The following is a 19136-nucleotide window of genomic DNA, read 5'->3' as shown; positions in this document are numbered from 1 at the left end:
TCTCTATCTCTACTCTTTCTCTACATGGGTAAGGTAACGCCAGCCGTCTGGTGAAGAGATGGTGTGATGTTTTCTCGTTTTTCTAGGCGTTTTTATATTTTTAGGGTTGCGGTAGACGTTGTATTATGACGTGTTATTGTGCATGTTTATTTTCTTGTTACATTGTTGTTTGGGGTTGTATTGTGTTTGTTTTTGACCCCAGGGAGGTGGTACTTATTTTGTTGTCTTGATTTGGGTTTGTGTTATTGTTTTTATGTGTGTTTCGTTTTTTGTTTTTTTCTCTGGTGTGGGTTGTTTGTTTTTGTCGGCTTGCGCCGTCGAAAACAGGGAGGAATGTAGAGTAATTGTGTACGTGCACACACATGCACGCACGCGCATAGACATACTCACCCACACACACACACACATACTCACACATACACGCACACATACACATATGACACACTCACATAGGTGTGCAACAAGAGGTTTATACTTATATCACATATAGCCAACTTCACAAATTGTAGGTAATGAGTTGGTTGAACGGTAGATACCTTGAATAGCAGAACGGCCCATACTGGGGGACAATGTCCAGGGCTTGGGAAGAAATGTGATCCACTTGTTGATGGTTGGGTATAAGCAATCAGGGCCTTGGGCGGTGTCAGACCAGAACCAGATGTTTTCAGTAAGGGGCTCCATCCATCACGCACACACACTACCTATACGTGCGTATCCACAGGACCGGTGAACAGGACAGGGCACGCGTGCACATACGCGCACGCCGAACCAATGTATACATTAGGTGTGCACACGTTTCCCTCCACTTACACACAGGGATGATGTCATGCCAAAGCGTAGATACCTTGCACAACATGTTTTGGGTGCTGTTGAAAGTCGTGGAGGGTTCTGATTGGACTGAGCTGCAGTCCTGGAGCGCACGTTTACACACACACAGCTAAGCACATATACTATTCTTGGAGAGTTGTAATTGGTCAAGGAGTTCCCCGAAAGTTTGGAGATGACATCATGGCCTTATGTGTTGAGTTCCCATTGGCTCTCTGCCCAAACTGATGAGAAAGTCCGTGCGTGCCATACACTTACTGTATAATAAGCATATAAAAGGTGGAGACAAAGGGATATTTTTTAGTGCTGTTGGAGATCTGCTAGAGGTACGGTGCTCACTATTCTAATTATGTAATCTTTTATATTCTATATAATAAAGAACTATAAGCGACAATGCCTTGTCTCCATTCATTCAACTGGGACCAAGTCGACGCTCCATATAAGGAGATATCATACACTACACCTGAGTTGTATATTTAAGGACATCATAAACCAAGCCGTGAGAGCTGTTAAGCTATAAGGAGCTGTTTTCTGTTCCACTGACATTTGACCAGCTGTGACTTGTGTGGAGGGGTCTCATTGGCATGTGATAGGACCCACCCCTGGGGGGGGGGGGTAATAATGTATTTAAGCTGAAGTCTGACTGAGATGTTGGGGTTCAGTACGGTGTTCCATTGTAAACGCTTCACTGCTGTCCACGTATTCGAATACAATCTATTCCAATACTCTGTAACTTCTGAATTGTGTCTGTCTCATTATTGTGTTTCAACTGTGTTCAACTGTGTTATTGGGAATATTAAAATATGCCGGAAGCAATTAAGAACGAGGGTTTGCAGTGAGATTATAGGGAGTATGTAAGTAGTCTTGCTGAGCCATGAGGGTCATAGGGCAGGAGCCTAACTCCCACACCCCTGGTCATGACGCTAGTGTGTCATAATAATAAAATAATAATAGTAAAACTTTGTTTGTATAGCACCTTTCATGACATCAAATGCGGCTCAAAGTGGTTTACAGAATAATGGAGAATAAAATAAAAGCAAAGCATAAAAGAAAAGCAAGGCAACGGCACTAAAAAGCAAGCAGTCATAGGCAATGTTGTAGAAGTGGGTTTTGAGCTGAGCTTTAAAAATGTCTACAGAGGCTGCCTGACAGGCAAAGCGAGCAGGCCAGCAGTGGAAGACCTTAGCGGCCGGTTTGGAACATATTTAGGCAAGCAGTCATGTAGGTAGGAAGGTGCGAGACCATTGAGGACTTTGTAGACAAGTAAAATAATTTTTAAATCAATCCTGAAAACAACCGGAAGCCAGTGCAGTGATGCCAAAACTGGAGTAGTATGTTCTCTCATCTTAGTTCTAGTTAAAACTCTGGCTGCTGCCGTTAGTTTTGTGGTATTTGAGCCAGAGACCTGATCATGTATGTATGTGCACGTAAAAGAGAAAAATGAAGAAGTTGCCTGAACCCTGTGTATATATCTGGCTGATACAAGAGATTGGGCCTGACACAGGCTAACAACTAGTCACTGATTGGCAAATAAGAATGTTGTGACGATGATTGATTTGGCGACACCTTTTGCAAAGATATAATGAAATTCAGAAAGCTAAATCTTAAATCCAGAGCGATTTACATTAGGTAAGAACAAAGAATATGGCAATTAGATCACATACATGGAATAATGATTGTTAGGAAATAGCAGTTGTAATTGTGATCATTTAAAATATAGTTATTTGCAGTTATGCAAAAACGTATGCATCTGTCAGAGTAAGCCTGCTCTCGACCCGTTACGTGAGAGAGGGGTACAGCCTACAAGCCATCTACTGGGTTGATTTTTCCAGATCACACTGTGGGAGGTGTGATCGTGGCACTGAACTTTGAGACACTTATTGACACTGAACTGAACTGTACTGAAATGGTGACTGCGTGAAGGGTTGGGCACCCTACGCAGCTTGCAAAGGATGGGTTCAACGCAAGGCAGAGCTGACTTCAACGACAACATGAAGGATACGTTTTCGACATCTGATTTTGTGAGACCTTGGGAACTATGGGTGTTCTCTCCTCCGCGTCATCTGCTGATTTTGTGGCTAGCAGGCAACTGTGTTTACTCTCTCTGTAGTGATGGTGAGAGGTGTGGTAAAAATGACAGATGCATATTGACAAAATAGTAAGGAGTGTCAATTACGGCTGCTATGAAAGGAAATGGGTGGTAAACTTTAAGATGGTTGTGCTCAGGATCTGACTGACCTTATTGTGACTTGGTCATGGATAGGGAGAACAGCTGGCCCAGTGCTATTTAGAATGTTTATGACATAACGACGGTCAAAGCAACAAACCCCATGTACTAGGCTGTGAGTTACCCGCAGGGCTGAATATGAGACATAACATGATCAGCTGCTCATCAGGTCAGATACTACAACACTAATATAAATTAGTGGAGATAAGTGATAGATCACTGAATCATGTTAGCATGTGTGTACAAGATGGTCAGTTACTGTAAACAGTGTAAAATCAGCCAAATCTACAGTGAGAGCAGGCATAGTTTTGTTAAAAAACAATTGGTTTGAAATAGTATTTGTAATCCTAGATGAGATGAGATTCAATTTAATGTGAGTACGGTACAGTACAGCGGAACGTATTTTTCGCATCTTATCAATAGTGTTGACATATTAGGAAGGAGGATACTGGTGTATCTGAAAGAACAGCACCACTAAATTCACTACATTAGTAGGAGCAACTATGAGCTGCCAGTCGTCATTTAAATAGTAAATAAATAGGGAATATAGCAGGGCACTGTCATTTATAGAGTAACTTTGAGTAGCTATTTTCATCAGGGCAAGAAATAATAGTGATTCAATTACTGTAATAGTGAATCAATTACTGCTATTGATGTATTGGCTGGCTGCATGAGTTAAAATTAGGACTGAGAATGATAACCTGTTTATCAAGCTGGAGTTGCTTGGGCTTATTAGAAGTTATGTGTTACACATTGTTCAATTATCTAAAGGTCCAGTAAGGGGCTGTACACTGATGGTGAAATGGAACCGAAGATAGGAGTTTTGTACATTCTAGAATATAAGTACTATATGTTGTATTTACAAGATATTATTCATAGGAGTCACGCAGACTAATGTGAGTGAGTCCGCAGTTCTGGTTCAGGGGACGCCCTGAAATAGACAAAGTATTTAAATACAATGTGTTTCCTGTATAAATGTATGAATGTTCTGATCCAGGTTTCTTTTTAGGTTCAAGGTGGAGGCGGTCCAGATTCATATGTTTGTGGAATGATTTACTAATGAAATGACTAATCTTTGCATGTGTGTGCATGTGCGCCGAAATGGTTATCTCGCTGTGTTTACAGAAGAGAAGTATCATTGGATTTTGGAAATCAAATCTGTGAGTATTACGTGAGTAAAATGCAACATATTAATGTTCAGAATGTTTTTACTGTAGTTATATGATTTATTAGTGTTGAACAAGTTTTTACTGTAGTTATATAATTTATTAGTGTTGAACAATAGTATTGTTTGAATGAGGCCATACTAAAAGGAACATGATAATGTATTTTAGGGAGTAGTTACAAATACGTTGGCCTCAGCTGGTAGACAGCTGTAGTTGAGTCAGAAAAAGAAGGTGGTGGACTAGCAGTAGCTAAGGTAAGAAGAAGTTCACGCAGACCCCCTAGGGTTTAATTGCACCCCGACAGAAGGCTTTAGAGTGCTCTAAATGAGTTACATGAGCAGCCCACACCTCAGGGTGTCCGGCAGTCGGGAACCAACTGTCTTAGTCTATAAAGTAAGGTATACTTAGTATTGGTCCACCATCAACACTAAAGTTGGTGACTAGGTAGGGTAGGAATTAATGGTTTTGTCAGTATGTTTCTTTCAGCTCCGTAAATAATGAAAGTCGTTTTGGGAAAAACATGACTTAAATCTGGATCTGGTGACATGGCTAAGTATCGAATGTGAATGATAATATGTGGGATGTCATATTTCAGAATCATGTACTCTTCAGTATTTAGTTATTGCGATAACAAGGGCTAAGTTCAGAAAGATTGTGCGGAGTCGGGTTAATTGAATCAATAAATAGTCTATGGATGAATAGTTTACTTTGGTACTTACATTTCCATGTTTAGAAGACAGTTGTATTACATGTTAAGGTTGACCGAATGGGTGTAGGCTGGTAAAGTTATTATGCCAACCCTTGTTGAAGATAATACAAGATAATAATGTGCCTGCTAATTATGTATGATATTCAGGCTGGATGAGAGAGAAGTATGGTTGATTGATGCATTAAGCCAAACCTGGATTGATAAAATTGATAGAATAGAGAGGGATTTTGTTGTATGCTTATGCCCGGCTCCGTTTAGTTTAAGTTATGTTATTGATATGAATTTTCTTTGTGTATAGGCCTACCACTGGTTTTCTTTATTTTTCAGATATATGATGAGGATGGCTAAGTCCGCACTGATGTTCCTAAATGAGGGATTAAGCTCTGGACCATGTGCGATCATGTGCTCCCGAAAGAATGATGCTGTATCACCTGTGCGGTGGAGATTCTGGTCATTGCAGCTGTTCGGGAAAGATCTGCGAGCTGAGATGAGATGCGCAGTAGCGCAGTGTTTGAGCCCTGTGAAGGAGCAACAGGATTGCCAGTTTGGATTGCCCTGTGCAGTTTTAACCGTGTGACGGCTGCAGCACATTGTCAAGTGTGCAGATGAACAGTTCTGAACGGACGGCTTCGGCTTGTTCGTTATTGTGTGACGTAGGCCTGAGGGCGGTTGCTCTAAATGATTTTGAAGAAGGGCCATGTAGGAATTTTTTACCCGATTGTGATCAGGGTCGTTTCGCCTACTTCTACGTCCAGAGACATGGGATATGAGTTCTTAAATGAATAAATGGGGGAAATGTCGAGGAAATGTGAATACCTGAGTTGTATATTTAAGGACATCATAAACCAAGCCGTGAGAGCTGTTAAGCTATAAGGAGCTGTTTTCTGTTCCACTGACATTTGACCAGCTGTGACTTGTGTGGAGGGGTCTCATTGGCATGTGATAGGACCCACCCCTGGGGGGGGGGGGTAATAATGTATTTAAGCTGAAGTCTGACTGAGATGTTGGGGTTCAGTACGGTGTTCCATTGTAAACGCTTCACTGCTGTCCACGTATTCGAATACAATCTATTCCAATACTCTGTAACTTCTGAATTGTGTCTGTCTCATTATTGTGTTTCAACTGTGTTCAACTGTGTTATATGTGCGCACCGACAGATTGCCTTAACAGTACCTCTAGGTACTGGCCTGGTACAGACGAAGGGGACAGTACTGTAAGCAGCTTTTCGTAAGTTTGCTTTCCTTTTGTAAACTGTAGTGACACAGTAGCAGTTGGTGTGAAATTTTGCTGATACTGACCGTAACATTTGGACAGTATACTGGAGCAAAGTTATATACACAGATCAGCAAGGCAACAGTCTGGTTATATGTTTTGGTTTTAATTCCTGCCTCAAATTATTGACTTTGGCCTCTGGGCTGGCTCCATGCAGGCTAGAGTTTTTGATTGAGGTGTTTATTGAAACTAAATGTGTACCATGTTGTTGGTTTGTATTTAACTTGGGTTAAAATTAAGCATCTCTCCACCTAAGGTGAGAGAGGAAGTTTGAGTGTGCACTGTGTGTGTTTGACAGGAACAGCTACTCTCAGAGAGGGTATCCATCTTGTCCCTCACACACACACACACACAACACACAAACCCCTTTCAAGATTTCTTATCAATCATTGAAAAGGGGGGTGAGTGTTTTGGTGTAGCCCATTATCCTGGTTCCAGGCCATAAACCGACAGGATAAGCTGAGTCAACAACCAGTTGAAGTCACACCAACCCCATTCTGTTTTGGCCTCTAGGCTGGCAGACCCCTGACCCCCATTTCTTCATCTTCATCTCAAGAGGAGGAGGAGGGGGGGGTTCTGGGCCTGTCGTGTCATACAGGCAGTGAAAACAAACCATGTCACCAATTTTGTTGAATCCATACTAGTGGTATGTGATGGCCTTTTTAGTAACTATTCGTCCATACTGTATCGGTGTAATACACTTTCATAGTTAACGGACCACGGTTATTCAGAGATCCATACAACTTCTAGTTTGAGTACATTTACTTATAAACTATAAACTCTCTCCTCTGTGTGTGCTGTGAAAATCCTGTTCGTTTTGTAACCAATTGTGAGAAATTCACTTCAGTGGCAAATGTGTTCTTGTTATGTCCCCGCACACACTTCACCATTCAGGTGACTAGGGGGAGATGACTACTAGTATAGGTGTCAAGTATGCAGCTAACCTTTAACCTGTAGCTAAACTCCATTCACATCAGTTAGAGTGAACTCACTGCTCAAATTAAACTATGGTAAACAAAAGCAGATCTTAGAAAGAAGTGCTGTGAGCCCTGCCAATGCTAACACAGCACTCCTCCAATTATACATTATAATAGGAATTTCTAAACAGTCTCAGCTCTATTTGAGATTACCTGTATCTTCTGTGTTTTGTTTGTTTTTGAACTGTTAAATTCGTACTAGGGTTAATCAATCTATTCACGTCACAGTGAGTAGAACAAGTATGCTTCCTTTCCATAGTCCATAGTAAACAAAGATACAGTAGTTTATGTGCATTTATAGGAGTTTTTGTTTTATTCCTTCATTTTTGTGTAGACATGTTTTGTGTTTAACTTGAAGCCCTCTGACTGTAGAGCCACAGCCTATTAAGATTTCTTTCTTTCAAGAAGTCCAGAGTTATACAGTCACCAGAAGAGTTTAGCAGATAAGAAGTTGCCATTTAACCATGTGACGTATATGCTCTGTGTACTCTGTGTTCATCCTCTTACTTTTATTTTTGCCCTCAAAGATCAAGGACTCAACTTCTCGTTTCGTCATGAATTTGAGGACAAGGGGGGATTATGTAGCGTGGCCGGGACAGATATGAACACAGATGGATTTTGTTCATAACCAATGAACACATTACAGGCACGGTACACAACCCCCCCCCACCCCCCATGTTCTCAGGGACACTGCTTGGCGTGCCTAGAGAAGGGAACCAGGACCCCTACGTAATGCGAGTTTTATTGCCCAGTGGAATGCAGGATACTGATAGCATCTGCAGGACACAAAGGGTAGACCCTCAATATCAGAGTTGGCCTCTCTGATATTCTCCAATGGAAAGCGAACAATTTGAATAAAACTGCTCACGTATTATGCCTTTGAACCACGCATATATATATTTGTATACTATGTATTGGGGTTCAACAATATATATATATCGTGTTGAATTAATGTGATGCGTGTCTGTAAATAATTATTTTCTGACTCCCCTGACTTCTATTTGACATACGGCTGTACTGTTTGATATCTCCACATGTATAAATTCATGCTGATTCCAAATATTCAGTCAGATGTGTTAACAGGAGTTCCCTAAGACTGTTTAATGCAGAAATAGTACTTTGGGCTTTAAGCAGAGGGGCAGTGCCACACATGACAGCTCACACACATCCTGCAGCTCCTTGCATGACAAGGACCACTAGTCTCCGCCTCTTCGATATAAGATGGCTGTCCAAGCAGCCATATCTCTCTTCTTCCGGCTCTCTACCTCTCATCTACTGGCAAAGGAGTAGGGAAGGTAGACACATGTCCCTTCCCCCCCCACAGCTCTCCTTCACTGACCAGGCCCTGGGTCGACTTCTGTCCCCACACCAGAGGAGCCATTCTGGGTAGACTCAGTGCCACAGTGGCCGGTTCCCAGAGACCGTGAGGCAACCCAGAACTGAACTGACTACAGCTCCTCTCTACACGCCTCTCAACACCACAGCGAGGATAAGACACCTCAAGTCTTCTCTACCGCTCAAATCTTCAAGAGGGTCAGCTTAAGCCAAGCGTCACCAAGAACGCACAGCTGATCCCGATGAGGGAAACCGGGGAAGCAAGCTGCCTCTGACGACTACAAAACCACCGCCCAGCTACATCCTTCTGGGCCTGCCATCCGCTGCCCCTAGCCGCCCGGGCGAGCTCAGCAGCACACGGCCCCAGCTACCACATGATGTACAGCCACTAGCCTCCCTGGCTAGCAACATGCAGCTACATCATCCTGGGCCTGCCATCCACTGCTGACGTCTCCTCCACAACACAGGCGAGCATATCTCACATGAAAAAATGGCAACTGAGTGTAGCGTTCAGGGCAGGTTAGATTGTTATTTTGAATGTAGAACTGCTAATTTTGAAACCTCTTTATTATTTCATGTTTCTCTTTCTTTATTTGTTTCATGAGATATCACTATTTACTTTTACCTGACCTTACTATGATCAAAAGGGTTCATTTAAACCTTTGTCAATTTTGGGATTGTTTGTACACATTTTGATTTTTAATAAACTTATATGATTTTCATTAAGAAGTCGTTGTGTATTCTATCTCAATATTTACAGTACAAGTACCGATTGGAATATTTATTGCAAGTCTGTCCAAGAACTCATGTTACATTATACAGTGACGTGAGCAATATAATTATTATATTGTAATGTTTTAATAATTCAAAATTCATAAATTATGAATATTGATATTTGAAATATTACGTCCTGTCAGCTATTACCCCATTGGTGATACTTATTACACAAATTGTAAAATGCAAAAAAACAACGCTCGGGGAGAGACGGCTGTGTTGGGACTGGGAGCGTACATGTGGAGTATAGACAGAGGCACAGAGACGGAGTCACGGTCCCTTCCAAAGCCTAACACGTTGTGACCACCGTGAACACAACAAAATCAGATCCGTTAATGGGAACACCGGAGCTAATGATCATTTTGCTGATGAACAGCTGGTTCGGGTCTGCTCATCTGCCTTTGGCCTTTTTATCTTAATTAACACACACACACACACACACACATATTATGCGCAGAAACGAGCCCTCCCACACACACACACACACACCCTCCTGCAGCCCCGAGCTCAGCGGCTACACGTGTAGGTCACACAGGAAGCAGGGGAGTCTGCCGTAGACAACAGATCAACAAGGAGGAGAGAGAGAGGGGAGAATAAAAGGATAAATGAGACAGAGATGGAGAGAGGAAGAGAGGAAGTTGCTGAAGGAGACAGAAAGAGGGAGAGGTTGGTGGTGGTGGAGGTGGGGGGGGGGGTGGTATACCATCCAGTAACCTTGTGTTCCGTCGGCCATGCTGCCCCTGGGCTGCGGCTCCCCCCCCTCCAGCAATTAATCATCGGATACTAAGCTTACTCAACCGACAACCAGCTCACCCACATCCTAATTAAGCCAGGGGATGAGAGGAGAGGAGAGGAGAGGAGAGGAGAGGAGAGGAGAGGAGAGGAGAGGAGAGGAGAGGAGAGGAGAGGAGAGGAGAGGAGAGGAGAGGAGAGGAGAGGAGAGGAGAGGAGAGGAGAGGAGAGGAGAGGAGAGGAGAGAAGAGGTTATCAATAACCTCTCTCTCTATCTTCTGAAGGTTTTTGAGACCAGCTGGGAAAATTAAATGAATATCCAAATACCATGCAGATGACATATGCGAAGGAGGTCTGGAACACATGCATAAATGCTCAAATAACAGTAGGCACTGTCATGTACAATTTAAGATACAGTAAATTACTCTGAGGTGAAAATGCACAGCATAATCCAAATGTATCACCTATAGTGATAAATTCAGAGGCAACTCTTTTTCATATAGGTTTGTATATATTACCCCCCAATGGGGGGTAATATAAGATACATCTTTTTCGATTGATCTGAAGCATTAAGAAGACTCAAAATATAGCCCAAAAACTAATCCTATCTTTGATGAGTGGTGAATGGGAGAGGATGGGACTGGGTAATGGGTGGGGTTTGGGAGAATGGGGAGGGATGCCTGAATGATGGTGGTATAAGGAACTGGCAATCTGGTTTTCGTGAACTTGGCAATATGGTATAGGGCTATGCCTAGCCTCGGTACCAGGCTTTCATTTTTGTTGGTGCAAAAATTGAAAGCCTGGAGGAACGCATTGGCCGCTCTGGTCTAAAAGTGGGAGTCAACCCTTCCGGGTGGGCGTTGTTCCAAATGATGTGACGTAGCGCTGCACTAGGGGGGAGAGGAGGGGCCGGGGGTGACGGACAGATCGATGAGATCCAATCAGGGTGTGCGCAAATCTCAGCCGCGACCCGCCCCTCTAGACCAGAAACCTAACACGTTAGCTCAGGCTAGGCTATGCCAAACGGTGAAGACGTGAAGCCCACGACCATTGGCCAAAATGTGACGCTTATAGCACTCAATTGAAAATGCAGACTTTGAACAGGCATAACTCATGAACCGTTTGACCGTCGGCAATACGACTTCGATATGCATATGCGTCTCCTCGTGCCGAACAACTTTCGTGACTTTTGACCTCTGACCTTTAGATCTCCCCCCATTTTGAATAATATGAAGAAAAAAAATCTACTCTCGGGAGATAGAGCCACGAGAACTTGTAGACCTATATCGACCAAAAATCAGGATAAATGTTTTTTAAGTGACAAAATTAAGCTTTTATGAGCCAATGAATATTGCAGTTTTATGAAAATTATTCTTCTGCCCCTAATACATGCATGCAAAGTCACATGTTTATGAAACTTTACAGTATGGTAGAGGGTGATGCCAAATAGCACTGAAACCAGCCTTACTCAAATTGGCCAAAGGGGGGCGCTATAGCAATCAAAACTTAGCATAAAAATCCATGGATCTGTGCCTTGACTCATGCGAAACACATCTGTCACTTTGACCAGTAAGCTCCGCCCTCAGATTTTCCGCCATTTCGAACAGTTTAAACCTGATTTTCTGCCGGGATTTTTTTGCAATTTGCGTGAAATGTTCCACTCACAATCCATGGACCATTATCTGAAATCCCTGTTGAAGAGAAGTTTGTACGTGAAAACTTCTGTCTGTCTGTCTGTCTGGGGTACGAACACCAGCTGCAATACCGTTGGGTGACCTAAAGTGGCACTGTTGAGCAGCCTAAGAGGGCCATTCACACTGAGCAATAATTATAACTGCAGCCAGCCAGCGGTGTTGTTGAGCAACCTGAACCGCTCAGTTCAAACGGGTGTGATTTTTCTTATTGCTTGGTCCCGTCTTATCACTGCTTGCAGCTATATTTTGAGTATTTTGATCTATTCTTAGATCCTTATAAACTGTACGTACAAACATACAATGTTAATAAACGTAGGCATACGGTATAGTAGCTATACCGTATATGTCAGAAACGCGGAGGCAAATAAAAAAAAAGAGAGAGGAGAGGGAAGAAATCCAACATAGGCCATATTCCTATATGTATGGTTTGGTGCATGGTGAACATAATGAATATAATGAAAAGCCATGCCAGCCTGCATGGAGGCCCATCTATCTAACAGACTGATGAAGCAGGCACCATGCTGGTGCCAAGGTTATTCTATTAAGCTCACAAACACTGTGTGTGTGTGTGTGTGTGTGGGTCTGTGCGTGCGTGCGTGCATTGCGTGCGCATGTTTGTCCGTTTTCATTCCTGAGTTACCTTTTCATCTTTGGTCCAGAACACCGGGGGAGGTGTCTTCGCTCGTCTCTCTCCTGGCTGTGACATACTGGCGTCGCCGCGTACGGCCACCTGCCAGCCGGCCAGTATAGCAGCTGCAGTAGTCGGAGCAGGTGCGACGTCTGTGCCCAACATCGCTATACCGCCTGCTGACGCTAACGACGCGGCTCCCAGGGACCGCCGGACTGCCAGGGGAGGAGGCAGGTCAAACGAGAGAATATCTGCAACACACAGGGGGGGGGGGGGGTATAGCTTATTGGGTCAAATCAAGCATCCACTGTTTGTTTTTGCTTAAAATAAACACCTTACCCCGCAGCGCTGGGACCTGAATCTGTCCAAAGTACTTTATGCTGCCTCATACTTATTTATATATAATCCAGAGTCTTAATTATGTGTATAGGTTATGACTTCTGCTGCTGCTCATACGCATGCCACTGACGCACAATGACTTTTCACTCCGATGGTGGTGGGCCACTAAAGCTGCACTGTCATTTATGATAGTCACAAAGCCTGACATTAACTGTAGAAGGTTTCACTGAGAAAGGGCAATACTGACAGGTGAATATTTGTATGTCTCTAAACGTTCAGATGAATTGAAAAGGGTGGACCCTATTGTAAACAAGTGTACAGTAATGCTTTATGGCGTCGTCCAAACACAGTTAACAGTCTTTCTATTGAGTTGTGCTTGAAATGTACTGTAATTCTCCAAACTGTTAATAAATCAATCAATCAATCAATGAGATATGTGAACGCACCAACCATGTTTTGAAAGAAAGGCAAAGGCTTGTGGTCGTATAATTCTCCTTGTTTATCAGTATAGGGGGCACGTGTCGAATTACACTTTAGAGCATGACTGTAAACAATACTATAGCAAATGTGATTTCTCCAGCCCATTAGCCTATGCACAACCTCGGACGGCTCCCACGCCACCGCACTGCATGTGCTCGGAATAATTAGCTCTGTCTACAGGTGGTGGGGGGGCGGGGCTGCGATGTGGCGGCTTTGGCAATCAGATCTGAAATTAAACTGCTCCTCTTCCCCCCCCTCATAAAACGCCTGGACCTTTTTTCACTTTTATGGATGGGGGGGGGGGGGGGGGATAGTAATAGAAGGCTTTATTTACGAGGACAGGCCCTGACAGATTTAATATTTTAATTTAGTTTTATGTCCCGAACATGAGGCCGTGCCACACTTTTATTGAGCCTATATCGCCCTGCCACCAAGCGAGGATGGACTGACCCACGGGGAAACCACCGGGGCCGAAGCAGACAGGGCGACTATACCCCACAGACACGTCCGACCATTCCTCAAGTGTTCTCTTCCTAAATGCAGAGCATATCTCTCCCACGCCATAACCTCAGCCCACCACCAAACACCCTCCCTCCGTCCTCCTCCTCCTCCTCCTCTGCATGCATGACTTTATCCTCCTCCCTCATCCCCTCCTCCATGTTCCCTCCTTTCTCTCACACGCACCCCCCACCCCCCCCCCCACCCCCCCCCCCCCGCCTCCTCCCTTCCTATCTCTCGTTAGCCCATAACTCCAGTGAGAAGATGTGACCATGGAACAGACAGCGCACGTCTAATAGAGGAGAGATTGATGGTTGAAACGATTCAGGGCTGATGCCCGGGCATGAGATTCATGCAGCCGACACCTCAGAGCTATTGGTTTAGAGATTGATAAATCATGAGATACAAGCTCAAACTTTAAAGGTTTTGTCCGTGGCTTCAGCGGTACCACATGCTGCATGATGCCGTTACTTGAAGAATTCAGGGCCCATCATGTTCATTAACAGGTGATATAAGATAGAGATGCTTTTTTCACCCTTGTGTGTGTGTGTGTGTGTGTGTGTGTGTGTGTGTGTGCATGTGTGTGTGTGTGTGTGTGTGTGTGCGCGTGCGTGCGTGTGTGTGTGTGTGTGTGTGGGGGGGGGGGGGGGGGGGGGGGTGAACGTGATGATTTAAAAGTAGATTGGTGGTCATTTCTACAAGAAAAGATTGAATAGCTTTTCACAAAGAAAAAAAGAGAAATACACACGCCTACACATCATGAAAAAGTTTGATTACTTTTAATGGAAATCAATAGGCTTTCAGCTCTCTCTCTCTCTCTCTCTCTCTGAGAGAATTTTTAATCAAAAGAAATTCATTATTTTAGCGACCAGTGTACCAGTTTTGGGTTCCAGCTTATACAGTCAACGCAAAGACAAAAAAAAATTACACCATTTTCTATCGCCTTTTTGAGTGGTGCAACCACTCCAAGGAACAGCTTTGTCCCTATGGGACGTTGTTTAGAGTACAAATGTTTAGAGTACCAATAGGGGGTGCTGTTGCACCACTCGCTTCAGACTGGTCTGATCTTTGTATAGCAATTAAGGCATTCGTTGGTGCACACAATTGTGTAGCTGTCTTTCACAGGTTTGGATTTTTAGTAAAACTTCCAAACAGAAACTTGCTGAAAAAAAGAAATAGTGGAAATACTCCAAAAAGCGCGTTATTTATCCTGCGGGACTCATACCCACATGCTCAGAGTGCAGTTCCCATGGGAACTGTCAGCAAATGATTGGCTGTGCACCTTGAACGACCCGCAAACCCGCCAGTCCACCCTCCACCCCTGTAGCCATCCAGTGCACAGCACTCGCAACAACGCAGCGATTATCGATCGGTCTGATGGGCCAAACAGCTCATCCAATCAATGGCTCTCTGAGCCCCCCCCCCCAGGGGATTGTGTGGGATGGATAGAGGATGGACAGCGGGGAGTGTGCACTGTTCAAGTGGCACAGTGCCACAGTGAGTTCTGCACGTTACAAATCACACGCCTAATTGATGGGGCTTGGAATTGATTCTAAAGGACCTGGACCCTCTCACAGCCGGCATAAAGGCAGTATGTGTCATTTATAGGTATTAGTGTCATTACACCCCTGGGGACAGAGGCGAGAAGCTGGTCAGAGGGGTTATCGGGGCCAGCGCAGTATCACTGCGCGACACACTTTAAAGCACTTTAACTAAAACCCCATTTGTAACGGTTTCATGTTCACACACACACACACACACACACACAGGCGCATACAATCTTCCTCCCCCCAACGCGCGCACGTTCTCTCTCTCTCTCTCTCTGCATGGGCAGCTGTAACGATTGGATTTAAAATGCTTGTTGAATACAAAGCACAATGCGTATCGACTGAATGAAAAATAAATATACACTATAGCCTAAGATTCTAAAAGGTCCAGTTAGCAGACCCTAGACTATAGAGGCTGTGGTCCTGCTTATACACCCAGTCAGAAGAAAGTCCAATAATATTGTTATGCCCTTTTAGAATACAAGGCATTTATTGTGGTACACACACACACACACACACACACACACACACACACACACACACACACACACACACACACACACACACACACACACACACACACACACACACACACACACACACACACACACACACACACACACACACACACACACACACACACACACACACACACACACACACACAGTTAGCTGTCTTTTATAGGTTGGAATTAGCAAAAGTTCCAAACAGAAATAAATAGTGGAGCTACTTGAAAGTGATCGTCTACCTCCCTACTGGGTGCAAAAAGCAGGTCAACCAACATGAGTGATGAGCATTACAATAACAGGACGAACCTTTATCCACGCATCAAGCAATTCATGTCAGTCTCTAGAGTCTCTAGACTCTGTCTCTAGAGCAAATAAACCAAAGGCCTAAAGTACTACAGTTCTGTACAAATTGTACAGTATGCCAAAGCACAAGAAACAATACATTGCACACACCATGCATGACACCTCTGCAGGTACAATCACTGCAATGAGACCGTATAGGCAGATTGTCTCAGAGAGAGAGAGAGAGTGATGCCTAGCTCTGGGCCTTTTTTTGTGTGCACAATATGTTATACTGATCAAACTGAAGGCCACCCCCTGGAACTATTTAAATAATTAACAGGACAATAATGAAACCTATGAGCAAGAAGATGACCTGTGCCTCCAAAAGTGCCACAGGGGGTGCAGTATACGGATGAAGGGGAAAAGGGATGGGAGCGGTATAGCTGTGAGATAAAGGGGCAAGATGAACACCGGGGTCACGACATTATAGTAAACATGGGAGAAAAATGTCTCCTATAGCAAGCTATGTGTCTCTCATGGCCAGCTCATTTAGTTTGACATTTCTATCCAGCCGTCGCCCCAGGGACTGGCAGGATGAGAGGACAGGGTCTCGCTTACAGAATTGACACCGGGCAGGGTCTTCTGATCCCAGGTGAATGACAGGAAGAGAGGGAAGGGGAGAGAGAGATTTTATGGTGCCATTATAAGAATTTATAAGGCGACACCAAAGCACGTACGCACGCACGCATGCATGCACGTCTCACACGCACGCACGCATTGTGGAGTCCACTTGCTGAGGATCAGCATATGTGATCTTTATCATGTGAGATGCTGTCAAATCGCAGCTTCATCCTAAAGACCGGCAATGGCTATAGTGCAGCAAGCTCAGATGCTCATGATACTGTCCTTCAAGCAACACTCAATAGGAGTTCAGGGCAGGCCATTGTGATATTAAGGGTCTCCTTTATGCAGGCATGACCCGGCCAGGGAGCCGCTGCAAAGACGCTGCAAATATCCAAGCAAGCCTATATTATGGTCTTCAAATTCCAAATTCCAAATTCTGCGCCCTATAGCCTGGAGCAGAAGTGACTTAAAGGACCACTTCACCACTTTTCAACCTATCTTCATATAATAGGTCCTCACTAATAATCATGAAAAAATGGAGCAATCTTTGTCTCATAGGAGGGCTGTGGGCAGTTCAGAAACAGTCTTCCAGTGACATCATCGATGGGGAATACAAGCTAATAGAAACTGCAGGCTTTCTAGTCCTGAAAAGTTGCAATGCAAAAATGGAAGCCATCGTTCTCACGATAATGAAAATCTAAATATTTTTGTAAAACAATCTTGTTTAAAAATAAATCTGCCTAATGATGATGTCACTGGAAGACGGTTTCAAAACTGCCCACAGCCGTCCTATGAGACACATACTGAGTAGAGAAAAATCATGCCATCTTTTCATGATTATTAGTGAGGACCTATTATATGAAGATAGGTTGAAAAGTGGTGAAGTGGTCCTTTAAGTTCATGCGTCAAAAAGGGTGACGTTGCCATTAACACCCTCAGGATTATACCTGGCTAAAAGCTCATCCCTGTGTTCCAGCTAGCCAGTCCCCTGCCACTATAGAGGAAAGCCCAGAAACATGACTGGCACATCCTGCATGACACCACAACAACAGGAACGCCTCCAAGCAGACTCAAGTCCTGCCATCCCCAGAATGAGATGCTCTGCTCCGTCCCTGAGGAGGATGTGTCTATAAACACTGAGCTGATGATGGGGCTGCCTGTCACCATTACAATATTTAAAGTTGATGATTAATGAACTAATCATTTCGATAAAGGATTTAATTGTTTTTCTGTCGCTGAAAACTGGAGCATTTGAATAAAAGTTACAATTCTGTTTGGCTTTGACGCTTCATAATAAAGAAAATGCACAGGGCAGGTAGTATGACAAATAACTTGACTAAAGAAATATTTAATAATTTTATACTTTCACATTAAGATAAAATAGACACAGAACTAGATCATCTATTTCCGCGTTTTTATATTTGAAAATATCTTTTTCACCATGGAAACTATTTTGACGTTTCTATGCATATACATAATTGCGATAATCTGTAAATCATTGCGATCAGACGACTATGGTGTAATAATTGTGACAAGCCTATCTGTTGACACAAAATAGGAAGGAGCCAAGGGAGTGCCTTGCAAGGTATGATCAGCGGATCTCTAAGAAAATCTATAAATACACAAATCCCCATGCCTGGTGTCGTCATCAATATGATGTCATAGTTCTGACATCATAGAGTGGCCTCAAAGTATACACCCATGTTCCTGATGTCATCCACTGTATGACATCATGCCATATAGACTGGCCTCTAAAGCCAGTGTTCAGACCTGAATATATAGTCTGAACGCATCATAAGAACTATAATGTACTGCGGATGTGCCATTTCAGAACTCCACACGTCATGCCTTTGGTAAAACAGTGGATTATCAGTAAATTGCGCAGAACATTGTCAGTGAGAGATTATTATTATCAACCTAATCTGGAGGAGAGACGTCTTCATCTTTCTGTCAGTGTAAGGAAGACTCTGACTATAGGACATTGGGCTATATGACATTATGACATGTCTAGTATGACAATCCCTATATTTGGCCCGAGCCGACCTAGTGCTGATATCAGAACCATACAGTATATGGATAGATCTAACTGGCTTAGTCATCGTGACAAGCATAGTCGGAGAATATATAACAAGGGTCGGCTTCAGGGAGAAGGCAGAAGTCCAGCATCCTGGCTTAAGTTCTAACCGACACCACTGTGGTGGGTTCTAACCTATATGTAATCAGCAATAGAGCTTTGAGCTATTTTATATAGTCAGCATGGCTAAACTCAGCAAGGAGACCAAGCAGAGGCTGCAGCAGGTGTTCCAGTGCGGACAGTTCGTCATCCGGTGGGGCTTCATCCCCACGGTGCTGTACCTGGGTTTCAAGCGGGGAGCGGATCCAGGCATGCCTGAACCCACAGTCCTGGGTTTGATTTGGGGCTGAGGACCACCCCGTCATGCACCTCCCCTTCGCCATGGTCACAGTTGTTACGGCTATGGCTCTGAGGCCATAACGAAGAAGGGGAAACCACACCGGA

General features: G+C 43.8%; 1 protein-coding gene across 1 annotated transcript; it reads left to right on the top strand.

The window, feature by feature from the left end:
• Nucleotides 1-243: 243 nt before the first annotated feature.
• tomm7 (translocase of outer mitochondrial membrane 7 homolog (yeast)) lies at nt 244-19044 on the top strand. Its single transcript, XM_083779853.1, has 2 exons — nt 244-255; nt 18857-19044. Exon 2 carries the CDS (start codon nt 18875-18877, stop codon nt 19040-19042), a length of 168 nt encoding a protein of 55 aa, XP_083635979.1. The 5' UTR covers nt 244-255; nt 18857-18874; the 3' UTR covers nt 19043-19044.
• The last annotated feature ends 92 nt before the right edge of the window (nt 19045-19136 follow it).

The sequence above is a fragment of the Protomyctophum parallelum genome (genome assembly GCF_964188405.1).
Source record: "Protomyctophum parallelum genome assembly, chromosome: 13".
Lineage (NCBI taxonomy): Eukaryota > Metazoa > Chordata > Actinopteri > Myctophiformes > Myctophidae > Protomyctophum > Protomyctophum parallelum.
Note: the sequence above shows the minus strand (reverse complement) of the source record. Positions and strands in the feature narration are given on the sequence as shown.

What these genes read in the sequence shown, in the direction of transcription:
- tomm7 (XM_083779853.1), top strand. Translation starts at nt 18,875, where the DNA reads ATGGCTAAACTCAGCAAGGAGACCAAGCAGAGGCTGCAGCAGGTGTTC.